This window comes from Schistocerca gregaria, chromosome 5 (genome assembly GCF_023897955.1).
Source record: "Schistocerca gregaria isolate iqSchGreg1 chromosome 5, iqSchGreg1.2, whole genome shotgun sequence".
NCBI lineage: Eukaryota > Metazoa > Arthropoda > Insecta > Orthoptera > Acrididae > Schistocerca > Schistocerca gregaria.
Genome location: NC_064924.1, coordinates 178,613,380 through 178,638,742, shown reverse-complemented (window position 1 = coordinate 178,638,742; position 25,363 = coordinate 178,613,380). Strand labels below are relative to the sequence as shown.

Below are 25,363 nucleotides of genomic sequence, written 5' to 3'. Positions count from 1 at the left end.
GACTGAACGCCTTTTGAGGAATAGTGGCATCTTCTTCCAGAAGAGCCCAAATCAGAGATGATAGTGATGCTGCGACACAGGGATATGGAGGGAAGTCAGCTTTGTAGCTCATCCCAAAGTTGTTGCACTGGGTTCGGGTTAGGACTAACGGTACTCCAGTCTGTCTGGGGAATTTTATTGTCCACAAACCATTGCCCAGTTCTTACTGCTGTCTGAGAGAGTATATTTCATCCTGATACAAACAATCCTCTTTTCCGAACTCTTTCTCTACTCTACGCAACGATCAATGCTGTGAAATGACTCCATATTCTTCCACATTTAGCGTTTTCTTCAGTACAGTACGTAGTTCCTATCATAACCACGAAAAATGCCCCACTACCGTAATACCACCTCCTCTGTGCTTCACTGTTGTACACTTTAAGACACAAAAAAATGATAGTGCAAGATGTTCGAAATCTGGAGAAAAACAGTGGGCTGGCCACTGTGCCCGAGCGGTTCTACTCGCTTCAGTCTGGAACTGCGCTACTGATTCGGTCGCAGGTTCGAATCCTGCCTCGGGCATGGATGTGTTTGATGTCTTTAGGTTAGTTACATTTAAGTAGTTCTAAGTCTAGGGGACTGATGACCTCAGATGTTAAGTCTCCTAGTGATTAGAGCCAGTTTTGAAATACAGTCGTGAGCTATAGGGAAAGACGGGTAATATGCAACTGATGCGAGAAACAAAAGGGAACAATAAGAGTGGAACACCAGTAACGAAGTGATAGGATTAAAAAGGGTTTAAGACAGGGATGTAGTCTTTCGCCCCCTCTATTCGATCTGTTCATCGAAGAAGCAATGACGGAAATAAAAGTTCAAAGGTGGGATTCAAATGCAAGGTGAAAGGATATCAGTGTTGGTGGTTGCTTAATCCTACTTCTTTAGAGTGTACTACACATGATATCAGGGAATATTCTCCTGGCATTCGCCAGACACAAACCCCTCTGTCGAACTGTCACATGGTCTAAAATGATTTCACTCTAAATCACACATTTAAAATCACACATTTCCAATCATTCATTGTCTAGTGTCCTACACAAACAACTGACACACATCAGTCATAGCAACACATGTACATAATACAGGACATCCATTTGGAAAAATAGAGCAAAATTTCAGAGTGCTCTACCGACTTAATAAAGGACATACAATGGATTTCCTAGAGGAACTGGAGATATATTCACATTACAGAAAATATGAAGATAAAATATTAAACGAAAAACTTGAAAGTGAATCAGTGAATTTCTTCAGATGTTTCGATAGTATACTTAAATATAGTAACACATAGAAATAAGCACAATTGTAAAATAGACATAAGTAAATTATAATAGAAATTGTTAAGGTAAATAACCTCTGTACAAGAACATAACGTACTATGTGGAAGACCTATAATGTCATCTCTGTTGACTGCTTGTAACATCATCTGTGTCACTGTTTTGTTTGTGAAAAATGTTTTCGCTGTTTAAAAGTGTACAAGATGTTGTGTGTGATGTTTAGTGTGTGTGAGACTCTGCACAAATGGACCACAAGGAAACCCGTAAGTACGAGTTCTTCTAAATTTCGACGCTAACTTCACAAAAAGATCGACAACCAACTAAAAAATCACGTGTTTTCTTATATATTGGAGAAAAGTCAACAAAATGAGGCAGAATCTAACACATCGAAAATATCACATAGGAATGGCATAACACAAGAAACGCACTTGAAAATGGGAATCACTTCCCGAAACGCGTCGAGCAAAAAATAAAGAAAATCGTGACTGGTAGCAGATGAGGTATTTATAAACAAACCTGTTGTTTTCACAGTCGCATGCTTTCAGAGCCATATATAATGGATCAAATCTGAACGATTTTATGTGTGATCAGTCTGAGGCGGTGCGCCCAGGTGTTCGCAGCAAAACGAACTGTTGACTCAAAGAGTGTCATGTGACAGATCTGCGTAGTCCGTAGTGGTAGTGTACAGGGGGTCAAGTTGGGCCTAGCTAGTTTATGCATTATTATCGTCACTTTGTCAGTAATTAGTCTTGCGTGTTAACTGAAGTTTAATTTATTGTCCAGGTGTATTCCAAGGTATCTAGTTACTTCCCTGTTCTTAACTGAGATACTGTTTAGTTTTACTATAGGATTCCTTTTAAGAGTCTTCTTTAGTAACAGGTGCACTGTTTTGTTAGCTGTTATAGACAGTTTATTACTTGTACACCAGTTGTTAATACTTCCAAGGAGTTGGGTGGCCTTTGTTTCTAATTCTAGTCTACGACCAGCGGGTCGTCAGCGTATGTCAGCACCTCTTTTGCTCTTTTATCTTCATTGACTTTATTCAATAGAAGTTCAATGGCGAAGATCCAGGATATTGGCCAGCAAACTGACCCGTACGGACAACGTTTGGTTATCTTTTTTTACGGAAGTATGGTTCTTGAAGGCGCCACTGCATCAGCATGTACTTCTTCCACAAGCTTAAAAATCTCTTTAGCTACTGTGGCATTTCTCACACAGTTTAATTGTAAGAAAATCATTGTGGTAGTCTAGTTAAAACAAAACATCTAGGACCGGTCTGCGCGTGGTCAAGTACACTCGTCCGTGTGCGCTTAGAAGGTCTTCGTATACCTTGGAGAAGTTAATTCCTTCATTCCTCCTAGCACATACCTGTAAGAGTCCTTTCTGGTATGTCGGTATATTTTCAGATAGCAGGATCATTGGGTCAGTTTGAACTGTTTCCCACGTCTAAGTGCTGCTTGGAATATATCCCTATGTTCTAATCTGCTGAGTTGCACCTTATTCTCTACTTTACTGTAATCTATTTTTTGTTCTTTCAAGGTTGTGCATTAAATTTTTGTCAGTTTCTTTTAGTTCTGTGTGTGGTTTTTTTGTCTTGTGGTGTCTTGTTCTGTATGGTGATTTGTTTTGGTGAGACGTGTTGTGTATTTTCTGCCTCTATTGTCCTTGCCTTGTCTTTACGATCATATTTGTGTCTGCAAGCGTTCTTCCTTGATCATTAACATGTTCGTTGTCTCATTCGTCAGTACCTTACACTGCCGTTTTTCTTTTTGTTTCTCTGTTAGCAGTGCTATGTGTGTTTCCTCCATATGTGAAGCGTACGTGTTATACATATCGCATTTAGTTGTTGTATTCTTGTTTATTTGTGGTCGTTATTTCGTCGCCATAGGCTTTGTTGTCTTCAGTTGATCAATTTTGTTTTTGCTGTTCTAAGTTATTGGCGTACTGAGGACATTACTGTCTTGAGATCAGGAACTGTACGCCAGTATCTCGCCTCTCTGTGCTGACCAAATATTGTCGATGAGGTTTTTTTCCATCTCCAGGACTGGAGCCAGCAAGCTGAGTCGAGCGTCATTGTAGAAGTGCGCGTTAGCGATCTCGGCTACTAAGACGTGTAGAAAATGAAATTAGTTTCGTACCTCTAATAATACCTCTGCCTTTAAGGAAGGATAAAAAGAACATTCTTAGTGAAAGTGTTGCCGCCAACTCTGTTGTAACCCAGGAGACTGAAGAAGAGGCGGCTTCGGTGGGGCACAGAGAACTAAACCGCCTACTTGCGAACCAATCAAACATGTAATGTTGTCCTAGGAATCTTTTTCTACGATGATACTCCACCACAAGACACTTTAACTAATGAAGAACATCGGGAGAATCTTGCTAACTAGACTGTCTGCTTCCAAAGTTAAAGAATGGTGGAAGATTTGGCTCTGAGCACTATGGGACTTAATTTCCCAGGTCACCAGTCCCCTAGAAAAACTGAAACCTAACTAACCTAAGGACATCACACACATCCATGCCCAAGGCAGGATTCGAACCTGCAACCGTAGCGGTCGTGCGGTTCCAGACCAGCGCTTAGAACCGCCCGGCCATTCCAGCCGGCGGTGGAAGATTTGTAGCAGTATCGATAATCATTTCGTCGTTTAAGTGGTGCTGCAGTCAAAGTGAAACGAAGTGTAAGTGATACTGTCTGTGAAATGGCTTAGCCAGTATTCATTGCTTTCGGGATGATAAAGCGTCTCCTACACCGCTGCTAACATGTAATATTCGTGTCTAAGCATTATAATGGGTGAGAAACCATGTGCATTAACGACGAGGGCAGGTATGTCTACTAGCGGGGATGTGTGGTTTCTTGGCCGTTTCCCACATCTAACTAGGTGAATATTGGGCTAGTACCCAAGTTTTGCCTTAGTTACAGAATTAGTAAACATTACGAAAACTTTCTTGTACTGTGCCATGGATAACACTAGACGCAAACAGACGGGATATACAATTTCCATCGCGACGAGGGGAGGCGTGAGAGGGGTGTGGGAGAGGGGGGGGATAAAAGGAAGGCATGCTGCACCGTTTACCACTAACAGCGCCAAATAGAGATTAATCTGCCGACCCGAAGACGATGAGGGATAAAGTTCAAAGCAAAAGGTGTAAATTCTTGAAGAAAATTTTGATGGCACTGTGATAGTGGCACAAGACACCTAACTAATATTATTAAAAATAGCAATAGATTATTTCTTCAGCAGTATTTTAATTTGAAATTAATTTCTTTACCCAGATTTCAAAATTAGTAAGCCGGGTGCTGGCTCAGTAATGTTCTGCCGTCTGTTCATGATCATAATGTGTCTCGAGAACATTTGAAAGACTCAGTAACTGCTGAACACAGTTTTGAAATCATTGTTGTAGTCGCACAGGCCATGTGGTTAATAGTATTACATAACTAGCAGTCGATTAGTCCTTTGGTATTATTTTAATTTCAGATGTTGTGTGGGTAACTATTGAGAAAATGTAACTTATAGTGGTCTCTCTTGTATTTCAGAATAGATTCAGCATTGGAGTCCAGAAGCAGCTTCGACTGGAAGAGGAGTGGCGGGTGCTCGTAAGTAAACAAGTTTTCATCACTTTCAGCCGGCAGCCTATCGGAATTTCCATAGTAACACACTCTGAATTTTAAGTCAGTTCACAGCACAGTGTGAATCCGAGTATCGTTAAAACTACCTACATTTGCGGTACAGTTATACTGAAGTTATTTTTGAAAGCGACCAACGACAAGAAAAATAATAGTGTTAAATCGTAGGATACATATGAACTGCAAGCCACAGTCGACTTTGCAAGATAATTTGAATCAGTTATCTTTCCGATATGCTTAGAAACATAACCAAACACAATTTGAAGTAGTACGAGGTAGAAAGTTGCACATTGAAAGTATTAACAAGCTTATATTAAAAACGAATAAATTCCTCTAGCTGTATTTAAGGTGCGATTTTATTTTGGCAACTAGTTTCAACGTTGTAACAACGTCATCTTCAGGCCCATACACTTGTTGGCGTCAGCTACGTGCGGCTGATACTAGAAGTCAGGTGACTAACCACCTTCCACACGGAGCACGTCCATATCTCACCACTGACTTGTAGTATCAGCCGCACGCAGTTGAAGTCAACAAGTGTATGTGGCTGAAGATGACGTTGTTACAACTTTGAAATTAGTTCCCAAAATAAAATTGACACCTTAAATACGGCTGTAGGAATTTCTTCATTTTTAATATAAATTTATACCAGCTGACGTCCCACTGTCCTTCATTTCAAATATGGATGAACGAAGTATTAATAAGAGGTGACGAAAGTGTAAGTGTCCGTCCCATCCCGTTGATTTCGTGCCATCGACTGATGAATAATCAAAACTACTGAAATAATTGAATGTATCAGACAATGTACATGTAAGGCGCAATTCGACTCTGTCCTTATTGTCGTCAGCATTGCTTTAACTGGATCTCAAAAACGCAAAGCTGGTCATAACAACGTCCAGGCATTTTATGTAATATTTACGCCCATGATAAGACTTCATCGAACCAGGCGCTTTTTCCAGATGTGTAACACTGTATGAAAAAAAAAATTTGAGATTCTGATAAAACGATTCTTTATTAACTTCGCCGTTTCAACCACCTTCGGGTATCGTAAAATTATTTACAATAGCGTGTATGGCAGCTTTCTTACTTTTGTGCCAAATACAATAAAAGACATCCTGCGTCACTGCTGTTCATAGTGAGTTACATCAGAGGCATCAGTAACACGTAATGACAAAGCTAACCAATGTCAGAATATTGACGTAATCAGATTCGATCTTACACTGTCGAGTTGTGTAGCGTGCGTCTTACATGCAACACGTGAAGAATTTCTGATTGCTTCAACTCGTACGTTGTGTATTTTTATACACTTTCGCCTTACTTTTAAGTTAAGGCTGACTCCGGATTATATTGAGTAATATATCAGAATTTCGCTTTGCAACTCTTGTGTGGTCTAGAGTACTCAGCTGGCTCGTCATGAGATGCACTGGAACGCTACCAGCATCTTCTTATCCTGGTATATAATGACCTTTCACCTATGGATGGTCGCGCCCACGTTACCTGTACATTAGATGTGTTGCATAGCTATTGCGCGGTACCTCATAACGATGGCTTTCTTAACGTATGCGATCAGTCAGTGTCTTACTAGTTTCCTTTAAAAACCGGGAGCGGTAAGCGGTCTAGAAACTGTGTGAGGATATATTATAAAGGGCTGCGTAATCTACGGAACATTTTTGTTCCTCCTCTCTATTACATAAAAATAAAAAGCATTTACAGCAAAATTGAATATTTCTGTGTGTAATTCACGTTTTATTCTGAAATTGTTGATTTTGTAACATGAAACAGAGATGTTGTTGTAAAATTAAAGAAACCAATACAGATCTATCATACGAAAACGCGATTTCCATCGTAAAATTTTAAATTAATAGTAAAAAAATATCAAACATGGCTTCAATACTTAGTCAAACGTATACAGGGTGTTACGAAAAGGTACGGCCAAATTTTCAGGAAACATACCTCACACGCAAATAAAGAAAAGATGTTATGTGGACATGTGTCCGGAAACGCTTAATTTCCATGTTAGAGCTCACCTACGATCAATGGTGCACGTTATCATGATTTCATATGGGATACTCTACCTGTGTTGCTGGAACATGTGCCTTTACAAGTACGACACAACATGTGGTTCGTGCACAATGGAGCTCCTGCAAATTTCAATCGAAGTGTTCGTACGCTTCTCAACAACAGATTCGGTGACCGATGGATTGGTAGAGGCAGACCAATTGCATGGCATCCACGCTCTCCTTACCTCAACCTTCGACTTTCATTTATGGGCGCATTTGAAAGCTCTTGTCTACGCCCCCCGGTACCAAATGTAGAGACTCTTCGTGCTCGTATTGTGGACGGCAGTGATACAATACGCCATTCTCCAGGGCTGCATCAGCGCATCAGGGATTCCATGCGACGGAGGGTGGATGCATGTATCCTCGCCAACGGAGGACATTTTGAACATTTTCTGTAACAAAGTGTTTGAAGTCACGCTGGTACGGTCTGTTGCTGTGTGTTTCCATTCCATGATTAATGTGATTTGAAGAGAAATAATAAAATGAGCTCAAACATGGAAAGTAAGCGTTTCCGGACACATGTCCACATGACATATTTTCTTTCTTTGTGTATGAGGAATGTTTCCTCAAAGTTTGGCCGTACCTTTTTGCAACAACCTGTATAACACTTATTTCTGTTACTCACAACTAACTTTCTCATATATCAGTAATAACAAGGAAACTCTTACCTTTGATCATGATGAAGAACAGTCAGTTGAGTACAAATTAACAAAAATAGTGTAAATCATTTGTGTATGCACGTGTACTTGCATCATCAGTAATTGGTTTCGTTGCATAAAAACGCAGAAGTTACGCAATCAAATAACTTTTTATTACCAGAATGAGATTTTCACTCTGCAGCGGAGTGTGCGCTGATATGAAACTTCCTGGCAGATTAAAACTGTGTGCCCGACCGAGACTCGAACTCGGAACCTTTGCCTTTCGCGGGCAAGTGCTCTACCATCGCAATATCCTTTCTTTCATGAGTGCTCGTTGTGCAAGGTTCGCAGGAGAGCTTCTGTAAAGTTTGGAAGGTAGGAGACGGATACTAGCAAAAGTAAAGCTGTGAGTACCGGGCGTGAGTCGCGCTTCGGTAGCTCAGATGGTAGAGCACTTGCCCGCGAAAGGCAAAGGTCCCGAGTTCGAGTCTCGGTCGGGCACACAGTTTCAATCTGCCAGGAAGTTTCAACTTTTTATTACTTACAAAATGCAATTTATAATTCTGTAAGGTTATAAAATACACAATGAACTAATGCTGAGTGGAGCGAGGTTCCAATTACGTGCAAAAAAAAAGAAAAAAATATTATCGTCGGCTCCCAGCTTCTTTCCTACAGATTTGTTTCTTTCCCTGACAGTGCTACCAGTCCTACCGGTAATGCTACCATTTACCACGTCATTTATATACTGTATCAAAACTATCAAGCCGTACTTTCGCTATAGCGCAACTCTGTGCACTACTTCACTCCCAGTTAGCGTGGGTAGTTCCATCATGAAATTAGTCTTTCGCTGCCAGTAGTTTGGCCATTATGTGTCCTGTCTTTCGTTGTGCGCAGTCTTTGCTCTGTTGCTGACTATTTACGTTTTATTTTCTGAGAATATGATTTCAAAAATTCTGCTAAATAACGATTAGTACGAATCATTCTACACACGAAGTTTGCGAATTCTACTTAGCATCTTTTATCCAGTTAGTGACATGGAGCATCTAAGTGGAATTAATTGCCCTAATGAATCGTCTAGTGATCTGGTGCAGTGGTTTGCACACTGGGCTCGCACTCGGGAGGATGGCGGTTCAAATCCACGTCCGGGTATTCTGATGAAGGTTTTCCGTGATTTGCCTGAATTGTTCCAGGCAAATGGTGGGATGTCCATTGATAGGCGTCTATTTAATTCCCGCTCTTGAAAGAATCCTAGCTTGTGCTTCGTTTCTAATGACTTCTGTTTCGATGGGACGTTCCTTCCTTCCAATGCATCCTCGCGCAAGCCAAATTACAAGTATCATCAGAAGTTGCTAAAACAATGTAAAAGCTAACGTATCCTGTTGCATCTTCTCTTAAAAATATTAAAATTTAATTTCTCCTTATTACTTTACATTTTTTCTTTCCCATTGGCGCTGTGGTATCCTAGTGCCCACTGCAGCCACGGCTCGGTTTATTTTGGGGAATAATCAGATCCTATCCCATGTTAAACAGACCATGAGCGTGAATCTCTTTTGTTCTGTTCGTCATAAACACGTGACTTCTCAACTTTTCTTTTTCGCCATTTTTTTATGTTCCACCCATTGCGGATGGACTGGCAACGAGCAGATTTCAGCTCTTCAGCTTCTACTTCGCAAATAAAAGATCACAGAATAGTAGTTAGGTACATGAAGTAATTTTGTTAATGTGCCTATGATGGTGACAGGAGACTTCTCGTAACTGCAAGTAAGCAATTTGTATGTGGCAACTGATCCTGCTATTCGAATAAGTATATGCGATGTATATAGTGGAAGAAACTTACAGTCGCAAAGTAGGAACTAGGATTCGAGGGAATTTTACTTGGGGTGGTGTCTTCGTTTTAAGTGGGACAGGTGTGATAAGGTAAAGCTGGTGACTGAATGCGAAGCATCCTCTTGTGGTCTGGGAGATGGAGGGTGTTCAAATAGGCCGGGGGACGGATGTGGAGTACTAGGAGGTTACGAAATGAGATATACGGATAGATTCGTGGAAGCAGACCAGGACTCCCAAGAATAGATACGATGCGGATTTTGTGACTCAATTTGACAAGATATACAGGACAGACTACGGTTTCTAGGTGTTTGAGCTGTTACATGATACCGGTAGGAGAAGGTAGCGTGAGGCGGAAAGAAAATAAGAGTTTCAGTCGTTCAAGAAATTACGTTGGTGGATGTGGGTCGGGGGCTGAGGAGACAGAGGGCCCATGCAAGTGGGTGATTTATTCAAGAGAAAGAGCTTCAGAAATTGAGCAAGTCAATAACATGTTGACCAAACTGTGGTCTGTGTGCAAGCAGTTATTCGCCTTGATATTGATTCACAGTTGCTGGGTTCCTTCCTGAGGGATATAGTCCCAAATAATGCCTAATTGGGGCAGTAGATTTTCAAATTCCCAAGCTGATTGGTGGGCCCGGCACATAATGTTCCAAACATTATCAGTTGCAGACAGTTCCGGTGACTTTGTAGGAAAAGATAGGGTTTGACAAGCAGGAAGACAATAGAAACTCTCGTAGTGTGCAGATAGGCGATATCTTGCTAAAATGTAAGCCCAGGGTGAAGATATCTTCGTCGTACCGCTGTGCTGTAAGAGTGCTGCAGGCAACCAAATGGGTCCTGCTACGAAAAAAATTGCACCTCAAACCAATATTCCTGGTTGTTGGGCCCTATGACGAGTGTCAATCACGTTAGCATCCCACTTCAGTCCGGGGCGTCTCCAGACATGTCTTCGCTGGTCGTCAGGGCCCAGTTAGAAGTAGGACTCATCACTGAAGACCGTTCTACTCCAGTCAATGACATTCCAGGCCGAAGACGGGTCTGGAGCCGACCTGGCCAGTGGTCGGATACCAACCTGACTGTGGCCCGCCATACAGCCTGAAGAACGTGAGTAATGGTCTGGGGTGCCTTTTCTTTTTACAGCAGGACCTCTCAGGTTGTTATCAACGGCACCTTTACTACACAGCGGTACGTCGACGATATTCTATGCCCGATATTGTTGCCCTTCATAGGAAGCCATCTTTGGCTAACATTTCAGCAAGATAATGCCCGAATGCGAGAATTTCTACTGCTATTCTTCGTGAAACCTAGCCGGCCGTTGTGGCAAAGCGGTTCTAGGCGCTTCAGTTCGGAACCGCGATGCTGCTACGGTCGCAGGTTCTAATCCTGCCTCGGGCATGGATGTGTGTGATGTCTTTAGGTTAGTTAGGTTTAATTAATTCTAAGTCTAGGGGACAGATGACCTCAGATGTGAAGTTCCACGGTGCTGTGACCTATTTGACCCATTTGAACCATTTTGAACCTGAACCATACGTTGACCAGCAAGTTTGGTGAAGGACCTATCCCCAATTATAAACATTTGGAACATGATGGGCAGGGCCCTTCAACCAACTCGGGATTTTGACACACTACCGCCCCAGTTGAGCAGCAGTTGCACAGTATCCCTCAGGAAGAAATCCAACCAGTCTATGAAACAATGCAAAGCCGATTAATAGCTTGCGTGAGAGCCAGAGGTCGACCAGCGCATTATTGACTTGCTCAATTTTTGAAGCTCTTCCTCTTGATTAAATCACTCATTTTTCTCAACAAAAAAAACCTACATGGTTTAAATGGCTCTGAGCACTAACGGACTTAACATCTGAAGTCATCAGTTCCCTGGACCTTAGAACTACTTAAACCTAATTAACCTAAGGACATCACACACATTCATGCCTGAGGCAGGATCCGAACCTGCGACCGTAGCAGTTGCGCGGTTCCGGACTGAAGCACCTAGAACCGCTCGGCCACTCAGGTCGGCTCATTTTCCGAAAACTGTAATCATTTGTCCGTACATATACATCACATCTACCGATTTCCGTCGCACTCAGATAATTCCTTCGTATTGTGTCGTTTTCTTTGTGTTACAATGTATTATTTGTTTACAACGTCATGAATGAGGGTTCCCAAGTTCTGGATTGGCTGAAGTGTGTCGACATTAGACATTGTGTGTTGTGTGTCAGGGTGCTGCCAACATTGGCGATCTAACAATAAGGTGTGTGTGTGTGTGTGTGTGTGTGTGTGTGTGTACCGCAGGCGCTACGAAGTGATTCTCGTGCCGTGCCGTGCGATACCAAACCAGTAAGCCATCTGTAGTGGCAGCACGTGTGACGAAATGTAGCTTGTCCTTTCCCCCCTCCCTTCCCCTCCCTCCCTCCGCTCCTTCCAACCTCCTCTCCTCCCCGCATAATTTTACCCTTTCTGCTGGCTTTGTGCTAGCAGTCGCTGGACGCAGCTTCGTTCCTCTGCTCCCCACATCCCGATGAGAATTCGTTCAGGTCGTTGTGAACAAGCTATCTGCAAGGAAGATGATCGTGGGATAGTTTTAAACAGTTGTGGGCATTCTTTTGGACTGTTAGTAGGTGTAGTCTTCATGTCAACCCCAGACTGTGTGCTAGACCCAGGCACTAAGGGCTTAAGTTGAGTGCACCAGACAGGATGTCACAACAGTAACCATACAGTAGTCAATAGTTACGACGCGGATTACTTGGCTGGAGGCCTGTGGAGATTAAACCACTTGACGGAAGCCCGAGCAGATTGTGTTAAGCAATTCGGCGCTGTGCACTGTCAGCGGGCGCATCGCTGGCCGGCGGAGGAGACGACGTCGTCGCCGGCGCTGCGGCCACACGTGTTGATGGGTTGGCGCGGTAACCGCGGCCCAGGGGAGCCTGTGGCGGAGCAGCCGGGGGCCGCCACTTAGAGGGTGCGGCCGCCGCCCCCAGTGGCAGCACCCCCGCCCCCGCGCGCAGCGCCGCTGCCATCCATAACGCCACGCTACAAGGCCATCCCTCATCCCCTGATTCCTACCTAGAGTTACAATCAGCTATCTTCACACCGCAAACAATTGTGACAGGATTACAATCACTACGTGTTTCATCAGTTTTGGGAACGTAAATCCACGACCATCATCCACACACACAACATCCGCATCCGTCCGTCCTCACCTGTGAATGGACTTCCACTTCTAGAAAATTTTAGCAGTTTCTCCGAATCCTTGGGTGCCTTGCTCTTAGCCTTGTTTTCCATGTCCTTGGCCCTTCTTCAAACCGTGCTCTGGTCCAGCTTACGATACTCCGACACGTACAAATTCTCCACCTGTCGGGCCGCTGTGGCCGAGCGGTTCTGGGCGCTTCAGTCCGGAACCGCACTGTTCCTACGGTAGCAGGTTCGAATCCTGCCTCGGGTATGGATGTGTGTGGTGTCCATAGGTTAGTTATGTTTAAGTAGTTGTAAGTTTAGGGGACTGATGACCTCAGACGTTAAGTCCTATAGCGCTTAGAGCAATTTGAACAGCTTCACTTGTCCCAACACCCCATTGGACTCCGCATTCCTCAGTATCTTTACCAGCTTTCTACATTTCCGATACGACTTCAAACACTACACATTATTGCCAATGTCATTTTAAATACACTCCTGGAAATTGAAATAAGAACACCGTGAATTCATTGTCCCAGGAAGGGGAAACTTCATTGACACATTCCTGGGGTCAGATACATCACATGATCACACTGACAGAACCACAGGCACATAGACACAGGCAACAGAGCATGCACAATGTCGGCACTAGTACAGTGTATATCCACCTTTCGCAGCAATGCAGGCTGCTATTCTCCCATGGAGACGATCGTAGAGATGCTGGATGTAGTCCTGTGGAACGGCTTGCCATGCCATTTCCACCCGGCGCCTCAGTTGGACCAGCGTTCGTGCTGGACGTGCAGACCGCGTGAGACGACGCTTCATCCAGTCCCAAACATGCTCAATGGGGGACAGATCCGGAGATCTTGCTGGCCAGGGTAGTTGACTTACACCTTCTAGAGCACGTTGGGTGGCACGGGATACATGCGGACGTGCATTGTCCTGTTGGAATAGCAAGTTCCCTTGCCGGTCTAGGAATGGTAGAACGATGGGTTCGATGACGGTTTGGATGTACCGTGCACTATTCAGTGTCCCCTCGACGATCACCAGAGGTGTACGGCCAGTGTAGGAGATCACTCCCCACACCATGATGCCGGGTGTTGGCCCTGTGTGCCTCGGTCGTATGCAGTCCTGATTGTGGCGCTCACCTGCACGGCGCCAAACACGCATACGACCATCATTGGCACCAAGGCAGAAGCGACTCTCATTGCTGAAGACGACACGTCTCCATTCTTCCCTCCATTCACGCCTGTCGCGACACCACTGGAGGCGGGCTGCACGATGTTCTGGCGTGAGCGGAAGACGGCCTAACGGTGTGCGGGACCGTAGCCCAGCTTCATGGAGACGGTTGCGAATGGTCTTCGCCGATACCCCAGGAGCAACAGTGTTCCTAATTTGCTGGGAAGTGGCGGTGCGGTCCCCTACGGCACTGCGTAGGATCCTACGATGTTGGCGTGCATCCGTGCGTCGCTGCGGTCCGGTCCCAGGTCGATGGGCACGTGCACCTTCCGCCGACCACTGGCGACAACATCGATGTTCTGTGGAGACCTCACGCCCCACGTGTTGAGCAATTCGGCGGAACGTCCCCCCGGCCTCCCGCATGCCCACTATACGCCCTTGCTCAAAGTCCGTCAACTGCACATACGGTTCACGTCCACGCTGTCGCGGCATGCTACCAGTGTTAAAGACTGCGATGGAGCTCCGTATGCCACGGCCAACTGGCTGACACTGACGGCGGCGGTGCACAAATGCTGCGCAGCTAGCGCCATTCGACGGCCAACACCGCGGTTCCTGGTGTGTCCGCTGCGCCGTGCGTGTGATCATTGCTTGTACAGCCCTCTCGCAGTGTCCGGAGCAAGTATGGTGGGTCTGACACACCGGTGTCAATTGTTCTTTTTTCCATTTGCAGGAGTGTACTTCGCTCTCTTAGCATATGTGAAAAGCCCTGATGCGAACCATCGTATCAATGGCATCCTACCTCCTATATCCCGCTCCGACAGACGGCTCGAAAGCACCCCACTGGAAATTCAATTCCGACTGATCGTAAAACCTTCAGAGTCGTTAGGTCGCATCATATTCGTTTCGAAACTTATCCAGTGACCTTGTTCATACATTCGGGGACACCAATTGAATCCAGAAGATGATCCCAGTGAAGGGATCGAAACGTCGATCACTGAAGCAATTTGAAATATAATTTGATGCTTCAAAACGACTCAGAGGGCTTTTTCGTCAACTGAAACCACCACGAAAACACTCCTGGATAACCGAGCGCGGCAACAAGCCGTTACCGGGACTCGGCGAGGCGAGGCAGCTCCGAATCGAAACCCTGTGGATTAACGACAAAGGCTGGTGATCTAGCCAAACTGGATGTTGTTTTTAGGCGGTTTCCCACACCCAGATACATGAATACTGGGCTGCTTCCACGCGAGCTTTCGCAAACATTCTAACACTTCAACACGAGATTTACTCTAGACGCAGAAAGATGGGGTACACACATTCCGTCCTTGGGGGAGTGGTGGGGTGAGGAAAATGGCACAGAGCCACCCACTGTCTCTAACATTGCCGATATGATGATGCCAATCCCGTAGAGAAACGGGAAAAGGCAAGAAAGGAAGAAGAAAATGAAAGAAGAAGGAGAAGAAGAATAAGAAGGGCTACGACCACGAAGGCCTGCAGATTTATAGAAATGCTGTCTGGGCTGATGTGTCCCGCACGATTCGCTCTCCTGTACCCACCTCTTCATCTTGGACACCAAATGCTCAATTATTTGTTGGATATATCTCAGTTTGTGTGTGCTACTATAATTTCTGATCTCTTCCGTGAAGTAACATGATGTCGATACAAATCTTGTCTCATCCTGTCTCTTCTACTGATACATGTGAGCCATATGTTCCTTTCCTTGTCGGTTCTGCTGAAGGTGTCCTCAGTTCCTATCTTATCAACCAAGTTAATTTTCAGCATTTTTCTATCATTTCCCTCATTTTTCTATCATTTCCCTCATTTTTCTATCATTTCCCTCATTTTTCTATCATTTCCCTCATTTTTCTATCATTTCCCTCATTTTTCTATCATTTCCCTCATTTTTCTATCATTTCCCTCATTGTTCTATCATTTCCCTCATTTACAACTTCCAGTACCCTCCATATCCCGATTCCCTATTTGCAGTTACAAGAAGAGTCCCAACAAAACCATGCTCATCCCCCAGGAGAAAACAGCATGAATTCGTAGCCATTTCGTCCAGTCTTGCCGCTGGGAGTCCGTCCTCTACAAGGAAAATGACATAAGTATTAACCAATCTGCCGTTCGAAGGTCACGAGAGCCGAACTCGTCTGCGAGATACACAGTACAGCAGACCGGAAAGTCTTCTTTTTTAAAGCTATGAATCAGCTGTTTAATTCCTGGAGGGCGTCACATTCCTGCAGCACTAATAGCGATGCCTTGCCAGTGATACTGGCAATCACAAGTCGGTGGAGCTTTTCAGGAAAATCCCGCAAAAACTTACATCTAGTAACCTGATGGGGACTTGAGCTTTTCTACTACAACATCGTGGGAACAGACACATTTTACACAAAACTTTCATATATGAAATCTTCAAAATGCCCTCTTGTTAAGTTAATTTCAGTGTTATCGGTGCCAGGTGAATAGAGACAGACCACGAGTTCTCACGTGGAATGTCGGAATTCATTTTCGGACTCATGTCGATGTGGCATTCAGACGGACAGCAAGTAGCAGCAGAGGCTGCAGTATATGACAGCCACAGCGGAGAACTGGATGGAGAAAGCGGGAGTTTCTGAAATAAAGTGCCAGGATTTGAAATGAAATATTCTGGACTGACGGGAAGACACTTTAAAATAAAGCTTACAGAGAGTAATACTAAAGAGAATGGTTCATCGGTGATTACTAAGCAAATCAAATATGAACAGCATTCACTGAGAAGCATCACAGATAGAATGAATGTATTGAACTTTGAACGATAAAACGTGATTGTTGGCCTTTTTTGTGCTGTAAGAGAAGAATGAGTCAGCGTTTTGAATGAAAAGGCGGAAGTCTCAAAAGTGCACTTGTGGGCCCACTTCAGAGATTTTTCATTGAGAAACTAACCTCCTTCGTAGTTGGTGCAAAAGAATTGCAACAGAGGTCTAATACTGGTTTTTAGGCTTTTCTAGAATCTGACATAGGAACGATCAAACATGTCACAGTAGACAATAGTATTGTTGAGTGCTGAGATCTAACCGTTAACCGACAGCACCTCTTTGGTAGGTGAGGGAAGTTGCCTTTAGTTGTGACTGTATTATGCGCCAACATGAGTTGTTCAAGAAAGAGTTTAATATGATTGAGAGTGCAAGTTTGCTGTTGGGTTTTCATTTTTGACGGTGCATAATGGCATACTAGCTTTAATGTTCGTAATACTAAGAGGCAGTATAATTATACAGATTATGATTGAAATGGCTCTGAGCACTATGGGACTTAACATCTATGGTCATCAGTCCCCTAGAACTTACAACTACTTAAACCTAACTAACCTAAGGACATCACACACATACATGCCCGAGGCAGGATTCGAACCTGAGACCGTAGCAGTCGCGCGGTTCCGGACTGAGCGCCTAGAACCGCGAGACCACCGCGGCCGGCTATAGAGATTAACATGGTTGTCTGTGAATGTAGTAATGCGACGTAATAATTTGTGTTTTCTTTTCTTATAGAACTTAGTAATGAGATGATGTAGTCTCGAAACTTGTTGTGGTAAATAAATCACCCATTTTCGAAGACAGGTGCGTACCATTCTCACCACTGGATGTAGAGCTTAAGAGACTGAAAAAAATCATGAGTGTTGGACTTTATATTAAAAAGGACTTCGGAAAACAGTAAAAATGTTCAAAGAATATTTGTGTTAGATGTAGCTGGATGATCATCGACAAACAGAAGTATTAACCATATATTAAAATCCCATACCTAATACTTCGGTCAACAACGCAATAAACTCTAAAAACTTCTCCACAGTCATCCCGTTGCCATCTAAAACAGACCGAAAATTTCTTCAGTCTTTCCCAGCTACGAAAGAAAGCAATTAATACTGGCTGCTGCGAAACCGGCAAGCTACTAGAACCACAAGATTGCGGGGTCCTCTCCGTGCAGGAGGTGGTTGTGTGTCATCGGACAGTGCTTTTATCGTCGGTTGAACATCTCGGATAGCAAAATGCCGAAATGAACTTTGGAACAGGGTCAAACAATCACTGTGAGTGTACAGTGTACACATTTGTGAAGAAGCGTATGTAAGAGCCCCTGCTTGCAGCGGATGGGCGTCTTGACTGACGGCTTGTACTTGTATAATTGGATGTCGGTACATCCGAGTTCTGGCGATGTATTTACGAGACCCGAGGTCAGAGGTCACCGCGTCCCGATGGGCGCCGGCGCTGTCTGTTCTTCTCGGCGCAGCAGCAGCGGAGCAGGCCGCAGACACACAGGAAGCGAGAGGAGGATAGTCAGGGAACTGGGACGCCGTGGAAGCAGGGGTACGTTATGGAGCTCGAGCACGTTCCTTTGGTAAGCGGGCGGAAGCAATTACTGGTATCATAACGAAGAAGGCGCCACAGCGATGGTGACTGAGACACACACTCCTGGAAATGGAAAAAAAGAACACATAGACACCGGTGTGTCAGACCCACCATACTGGCTCCGGACACTGCGATAGGGCTGTACAAGCAATGATCACACGCACGGCACAGCGGACACACCAGGAACCGCGGTGTTGGCCGTCGAATGGCGCTAGCTGCGCAGCATTTGTGCACCGCCGCCGTCAGTGTCAGCCAGTTGGCCGTGGCATACGGAGCTCCATCGCAGTCTTTAACACTGGTAGCATGCCGCGACAGCGTGGACGTGAACCGTATGTGCAGTTGACGGACTTTGAGCGAGGGCGTATAGTGGGCATGCGGGAGGCCGGGTGGACGTACCGCCGAATTGCTCAACACGTGGGGCGTGAGGTCTCCACAGTACATCGATGTTGTCGCCAGTGGTCGGCGGAAGGTGCACGTGCCCGTCGACCTGGGACCGGACCGCAGCGACGCACGGATGCACGCCAAGACCGTAGGATCCTACGCAGTGCCTTAGGGGACCGCACCGCCACTTCCCAGCAAATTAGGGACACTGTTGCTCCTGGGGTATCGGCGAGGACCATTCGCAACCGTCTCCATGAAGCTGTGCTACGGTCCCGCACACCGTTAGGCCATCTTCCGCTCACGCCCCAACATCGTGCAGCCCGCCTCCAGTGGTGTCGCGACAGGCGTGAATGGAGGGACGAATGGAGACGTGTCGTCTTCAGCGATGAGAGTCGCTTCTGCCTTGGTGGCAATGATGGTCGTATGCGTGTTTGGCGCCGTGCAGGTGAGCGCCACAATCAGGACTGCATACGACCGAGGCACACAGGGCCAACACCCGGCATCATGGTGTGGGGAGCGATCTCCTACACTGGCCGTACACCTCTGGTGATCGTCGAGGGGACACTGAATAGTCCACGGTACATCCAAACCGTCATCGAACCCATCGTTCTACCATTCCTAGACCGGCAAGGGAACTTGCTGTTCCAACAGGACAATGCACGTCCGCATGTATCCCGTGCCACCCAACGTGCTCTAGAAGGTGTAAGTCAACTACCCTGGCCAGCAAGATCTCCGTATCTATCCCCCATTGAGCATGTTTGGGACTGGATGAAGCGTCGTCTCACGCGGTCTGCACGTCCAGCACGAACGCTGGTCCAACTGAGGCGCCGGGTGGAAATGGCATGCAAGCCGTTCCACAGGACTACATCCAGCATCTCTACGATCGTCTCCATGGGAGAATAGCAGCCTGCATTGCTGCGAAAGGTGGATATACACTGTACTAGTGCCGACATTGTGCATGCTCTGTTGCCTGTGTCTATGTGCCTGTGGTTCTGTCAGTGTGATCATGTGATGTATCTGACCCCAGGAATGTGTCAATAAAGTTTCCCCTTCCTGGGACAATGAATTCACGGTGTTCTTATTTCAATTTCCAGGAGTGTATTTCCGAGGGTAATCCCAAAAGTAAGGTCTCCTATTTTTTTAGAAGTACAGAAATATGTGTGGCAGTTGGTCACACTGTTATGAAGAGTGCTTCACGCGCTGTGTGTAAACATGCACACGCCGTGCTGAGGCACTCAGTCTTGGCTTGGCAGCCGTTGAGAATGGAGCAACCGTTGGATGTTGCCACTAAGTACGAACTGCGCGCAGTTATTCGGTTTTTGAACGCAACGGTCACTGCGCCGATTGAACTCCATCGCCAATTGACGGAAGTGTTTGGTGAATCGTGCATGGATGTCAAAAATGATCTTAAGTGGTGTAGAGAGGTTGCAGCTGGTCGGACCGAAATTCACGACGAACAAAGGAGCGGGAGACCGTCAATTTCGGAGGAGACAATGTTGAAGGTTGAGCAAAGCATGCGTGAAGAACGTCAGGTCACACTGGATGATCTCTGCACATTGGGTCCTCAGGCTTCTCGAAGCAGCGCTCACAGACTTTTAACGGAAACATTGAACTACCGGAAGGTGTGCGCAAGATGGATGCCACGCATGCTGACTGAGGACCACATGAGGCAACGAAATGATGCTTCCCGCGCCTTTGTTCACCGCCTTGCAGCCGAACATGAAAATTTTCTGGACTCAATTGTCACGGGTGACGAAACCAGGGCATACCAGTTTACACCTGAGACCAAGCAACAATCACGCCAGTGGCGGCATCCTTCTTCGCCAAAGCCGCGAAATTTCAAACAAAGACAGTCTTCCGGTAAAGTCATGACAACCGTTTTTTGGGATCGGAGAGGGGTATTGTTGGTCGACTTCAAGCCCACTGGGTCCACAATTAACGCTGACAGGCACCGCGAGACTGAAAAAACTCACACGGGCAATTCGGAACCGAAGAAAAGGAATGTTGAGCAAGGACGTACACATTCTCCATGACAACGCTCGCCCACACATCGCTCGGCAAACCGTTGCTCTCCTGCAACAGTTTCAGTCTAACATAATCACCCACCTACCCTATAGTCCTAACTTGGCGCCCAGTGACTATCACCTGTTCCCTAGGTTAAAAGAACATTTGGCCGGAAAGTGATTCAGCTCCGACGAAAAAGTGAAAGAAGAGGTTTATAACTTTCTAAACAGCACGGCGGGGAGCTAGTATGACAAGGGCATACAAAAACCGCCACAGCGTCTACAAAAAATGCATCGACAGATATGGTGATCATGTCGAAAAATAGCTAAATGTTCAAGTTGTAAACTGATGTAAACCATTGTATAAATAAACAGGTCTATGTACGTACAAAAAAAATAGGAGGCCTTACTTTTGGGATTACCCTCGTAATTCAGGGCGCGTACATTACTTTCGCAGGATTCTAAATTAAGACAATGTTGCTTAGCGATAGGATCTTTCTAAAGGAAACGGTGAGGAAGTCGCACATTGCGCTTTACATTTACCAGGCTTTATAGATTTTTGTTCGATATGACCTACGTTTTTGTGGGAATTGCCTTTGGTTATAAGATCTATACCGGAACCGGAAATTCGTTCCCAATTGGTGTTTTCTCTCCTTCACAACCAGCTCGCCCACTCTTGGGCTGAAAATTACTTACTTCTTCTGTGGGTCATTGATCGAAAAGAGATCTGCCTTTATGTTTGGGAATGAAACGCGTAAAAAAGTGACTCCTTCCATATTTTAGGTCGACTAGGACATTTGTCTGAAGAGCAGAAGGTTCCAAAACAACTCGCATGAGTAGGCAGGGAAGGAAAGGAAATGATGACCCAGTTTCAACCAAACGGAATGAAGGAAAGAAAAGATTAAGTTCTGGTAACTGCTATATAAAGTTTGTATTAGAGAATTTTTCTTTACCCAACCTTTCAGTTCAAAAACTTCGACAGAATGTTACTTTAAATATCTACAATTAAACACTGTAAAAATGTATCCAACGAGAGTTTCACTGGCGCGAAAACGAAAAAGTAGCAGTAACTGGGAGACACTGAACACTCATTTACCAAAAATAATGTTATTCGAAGCAACGTTGATACATTTCACATACACTTTCTTGTGTACGTCTGTCGCAACTAGTGGAGGGAGTAGTAACTATTGGCAGTATGCATTGCGGATATGCATGAGAAGGGAATATCTGTGACTTTTTGGTTTTGTTTTTAGCCTGCAGCCTGTATTTTCCCAGCACGACATGTTTCAACTCGACGTTCCTTTTGATTGTCAGTCAGAACCCGAGGAAAAAACGTGGCACAACCATTTTCATTCCCATATCGTCCGTTAAAATTCGCCGGTAGTACAGGCGTGAATCAAGGTAGCTGATCGGAACTTCAAGGAGGTGGGAGGGGGGGGGGAGATCATGGCTCTACCACATCCCCCCACCCATCACCCCCGCTACCTTTCCCCGTATCCCTCCGAAAGAACGTATCAATAAAAGCGTGTTAATTTTTATGTATATCAGTTTCCATATTTCTCCGCTAGCCATTGGAGAAAAAACCAGCACGGGATCTACGATGTCGATACCGATACCTATGCTATACTTACACGTGTAGGTTCAGCTCTTAGCTAACCTCAACTACTTCTTTAAAAATCCAATTGCACACTTACGCTTAAAACTGTTGAGCAACACCGTGTGAAATACTGGTAATTACATCTCTTCCTGCATATTCCGAATTCTAGTTGTAGTTCTCTGTAACACATACTTGAACTCCAAAAGAAAGCTCATGGAATATTTCATTTAATTTCCAGCTAGACGAATAGATTTATTATGTTTTCTTATCCTTGTTCGCACATTATCCCATATGACTTTTGCCAGATGTCATGTAATTGTGTCCGCCTGCAAGATTTCATTTCCATTTCTCCAGTTTATCATTAAGTTTATTGATTTGTAAACTGAATATTTATTCAGAGAAAACTTCGATATAACGCCGTGTGAATAACATATACAGTCGACACTGAGCATTCACTTTCATATCCAGAAACCTTTTTGTAGGTTATTTAGAACCAGGCTTTGTTACATGGAAGGATGATGATGATGATGATGTTCCATACTCAGAGGAGCCTACGGAACGACACGGGAGATCGACACCGCCGACTAGGCAAGGTCCTAGCGGAGGTGGTTTCCGTTGCCTTCGTCCGACCTTAATGGGGATGGATGATGACGATGACGACGACGCCACAACACCCAGTAATCTCGAGGCAGGGAAAATCCCTGACCTCGCTGGGGATCGAACCCGGGTCCCCGTGCTAGGGAAACGAGAACGCTACCGCAAGACCACGAGCTGCGGACACATGGAATGAGAACTTCCATTATTACTGAAATTAAAAAAAAAGAAACCTTATCTCAGTATTTACTCAGTCAATATTACGAGGTGCCTTTAAAAACTTGTTGCACAATATTATGGCAGATCAAGTAACACTTATTGAATGATGCACTAGACTTAAAAGTAACACAGCTACTTGACACTATTTTTGAATAGAGTCACCAAGTCTCTGCAGACAATGGTCGGAACGTTCGACCCAATCGTTCAGTTCGTCGACAATCGAAACTCGCTCCTTGCTCACACAGCGTCATCAGTGGAACATCTGCAATTGCTGCGAATCAGTTCCTCGACCGCGCGGAAATTGTCGTTTTGTGGTCCCTGTCAATAGCCGTCCTCCGCGATTAGCATGACCCACGTCTGTGTAGCCTTGGTCAAATTGTTGGCAGCATTTCAGGACCATTTCCCTACGGCTTGGCGCGACGTTGGATTTGGTTCGTGTACCATCAGGATTTTACGGTGAATTTGTGTGCAGTTTAGATTCTTGGCCAACAAAAATTGTACTGCCCCGCATACATAAATTTTGGAGGGCCTCTCCAGTTGCTGCACCATCTCACTCCTAAACTGCGATGCTCCTGTCAACCATTGTCATAGCGTACCTGTGGCAATGGGAACTCGGTATTGCTAGAAGTGATAAACATAAAAAACGCAGCGCATCAACAAGCCAACTAACTAAATGAAAGAAAGAAAGCCTTGAGCAGTGCAATGCGAGGGGGAATCCCCCCCTCCCCTCTCCCCCCCCCCCCCCACACACACAACCGGATTAACATTGGCTTGGCCGGAGCTTGTATAGTACACATTTCTGCCACTAGGCGTGTATAGTTCAACTCATTGCCAGTTCTAGTGCCGCCTGGGTTGTCGACCCGGCTTGTTCTGTTCGTCTGCAATGATATTTTTTTTTGCTAGTGCTAGTTAATTCTTGTTTCGTTTTTTACAATGGAAAGTTTAAGTGAAGAACATGCTGCTGTGAAATTTTTTCTTCTCGGTAAAAATGCTGCTGAAACTGTTCTAATGTTGAAACCAGCTTATCAAGATGACGCTATGGGAAAAACTCAAGTGTACCAATAGTTTGCTCGATTTAAAAGTGGCTACATGTCGACTGATAAACATGGTTCTAGACGTCCACCAACTGTCAGAGTCGACGAAAATATTGAAAATATTTGAGAGCTTCTGCTTACAGACCGTCAACAGACGATTGATCAACTGTCAGAGATTAGTGCGTTATCTCTGAGGTCGGTTCCACGAATTTCAACGGAAGATATGGGAACGAAAATGTTTGTGCCAAGTTTTTTCCTCGTGTTCTGACTGACAATCAAAAGGAACAGGTTTTCTGTGAACGTTCTGGTGCTATGGTTACGATCTAGAAACAAAGCAACAGTTAAGCCAATGCAAGATGTCATCGCCACCCTGTCCAAAAATTGCCAAGTCAAAACAAATATAGAAACAATGCTGATTAGCTTTTTTGTATCCAGTGGCGTAGTTCATTCAAAGTTTCGTGAGGTCATACCGTCAAACCAAACGTTTTGTTTGGAAGTTCTAAGAAGATTGCACAACACTGGTAGTAAAAAAATGACCCGATTTGTGGCAGACAGGAAAAAGTCCCTAGTTCTAGTCTCGGTCCGACACACAGTTTTAATCTTCCAGGAATTTTCATATCAGCGCACATTCTGCTGCAGAGTGAAAATCTCATTCTGGAGACAGGAAACTGTTTTTTCCACCACAATGCAACTGCACACACAGCCGTCTCTGTTAGTTTTTGGCTAAAAAAACTATCCGACACCTTACTTGCCTGACATGGCTCCGTGCGACTTTTTCTTGTTTCCACAGATGAAAACGACCATGAAAGGACGACAATTTGGCAACACTAAAGAAGTAAAAAACAAAAAAAATTGGGATATGCCGTCAGCCGTTTCTAAAGATCACTACAAAACAATGTTTTGAACGCAGAAGGACCATTGACACTAATGTAATAGAGAGTATTTTGAAGGGGATAAGGTTGTTTTGTAAACAACCTGAAAATACACTACTTTAAAAAAATAATTCAGTTTTTTTTGGGTACACCCTCGTGGAAGGACATGAAACTATGCTAAGAGGACGATGCTTCACTATGTTCCGCTCAGTGCAATGCAGTGACACACGGAACCAGAAAATAAATTTCCGTAAGGAGACGGTTGTAGAATTTAAACTTGCTATAAGACTGAAAAAGAGACTAACCTTTTTCAAAGAGCCATGTTGTGAACACTGAAACTCATGTTCTGACTATTACAATCATCTTTACGAAAATGATACCTATTTTAAAATATGACTGTCATGAAATTAACTATTGAAATGGTAAAGAAGTAGTAAAGCGAGAACTTTGGAGTCCATGGCATATCAATAGATAACTTGCTTAATCACG

At 44.7% G+C, this 25,363-nt stretch overlaps 1 protein-coding gene across 1 annotated transcript in view; it reads left to right on the top strand.

The window, feature by feature from the left end:
- Window positions 1-25,363, top strand: part of LOC126272136 (loricrin-like) — a 1,218,911-nt gene that overhangs the window by 11,186 nt on the left and 1,182,362 nt on the right. Inside the window, exon 2 of the mRNA XM_049974744.1 lies at window positions 4,840-4,899. Coding sequence (XP_049830701.1) covers window positions 4,840-4,899 — 60 coding nt within the window. The remainder of the gene's footprint in view (window positions 1-4,839; window positions 4,900-25,363) is intronic.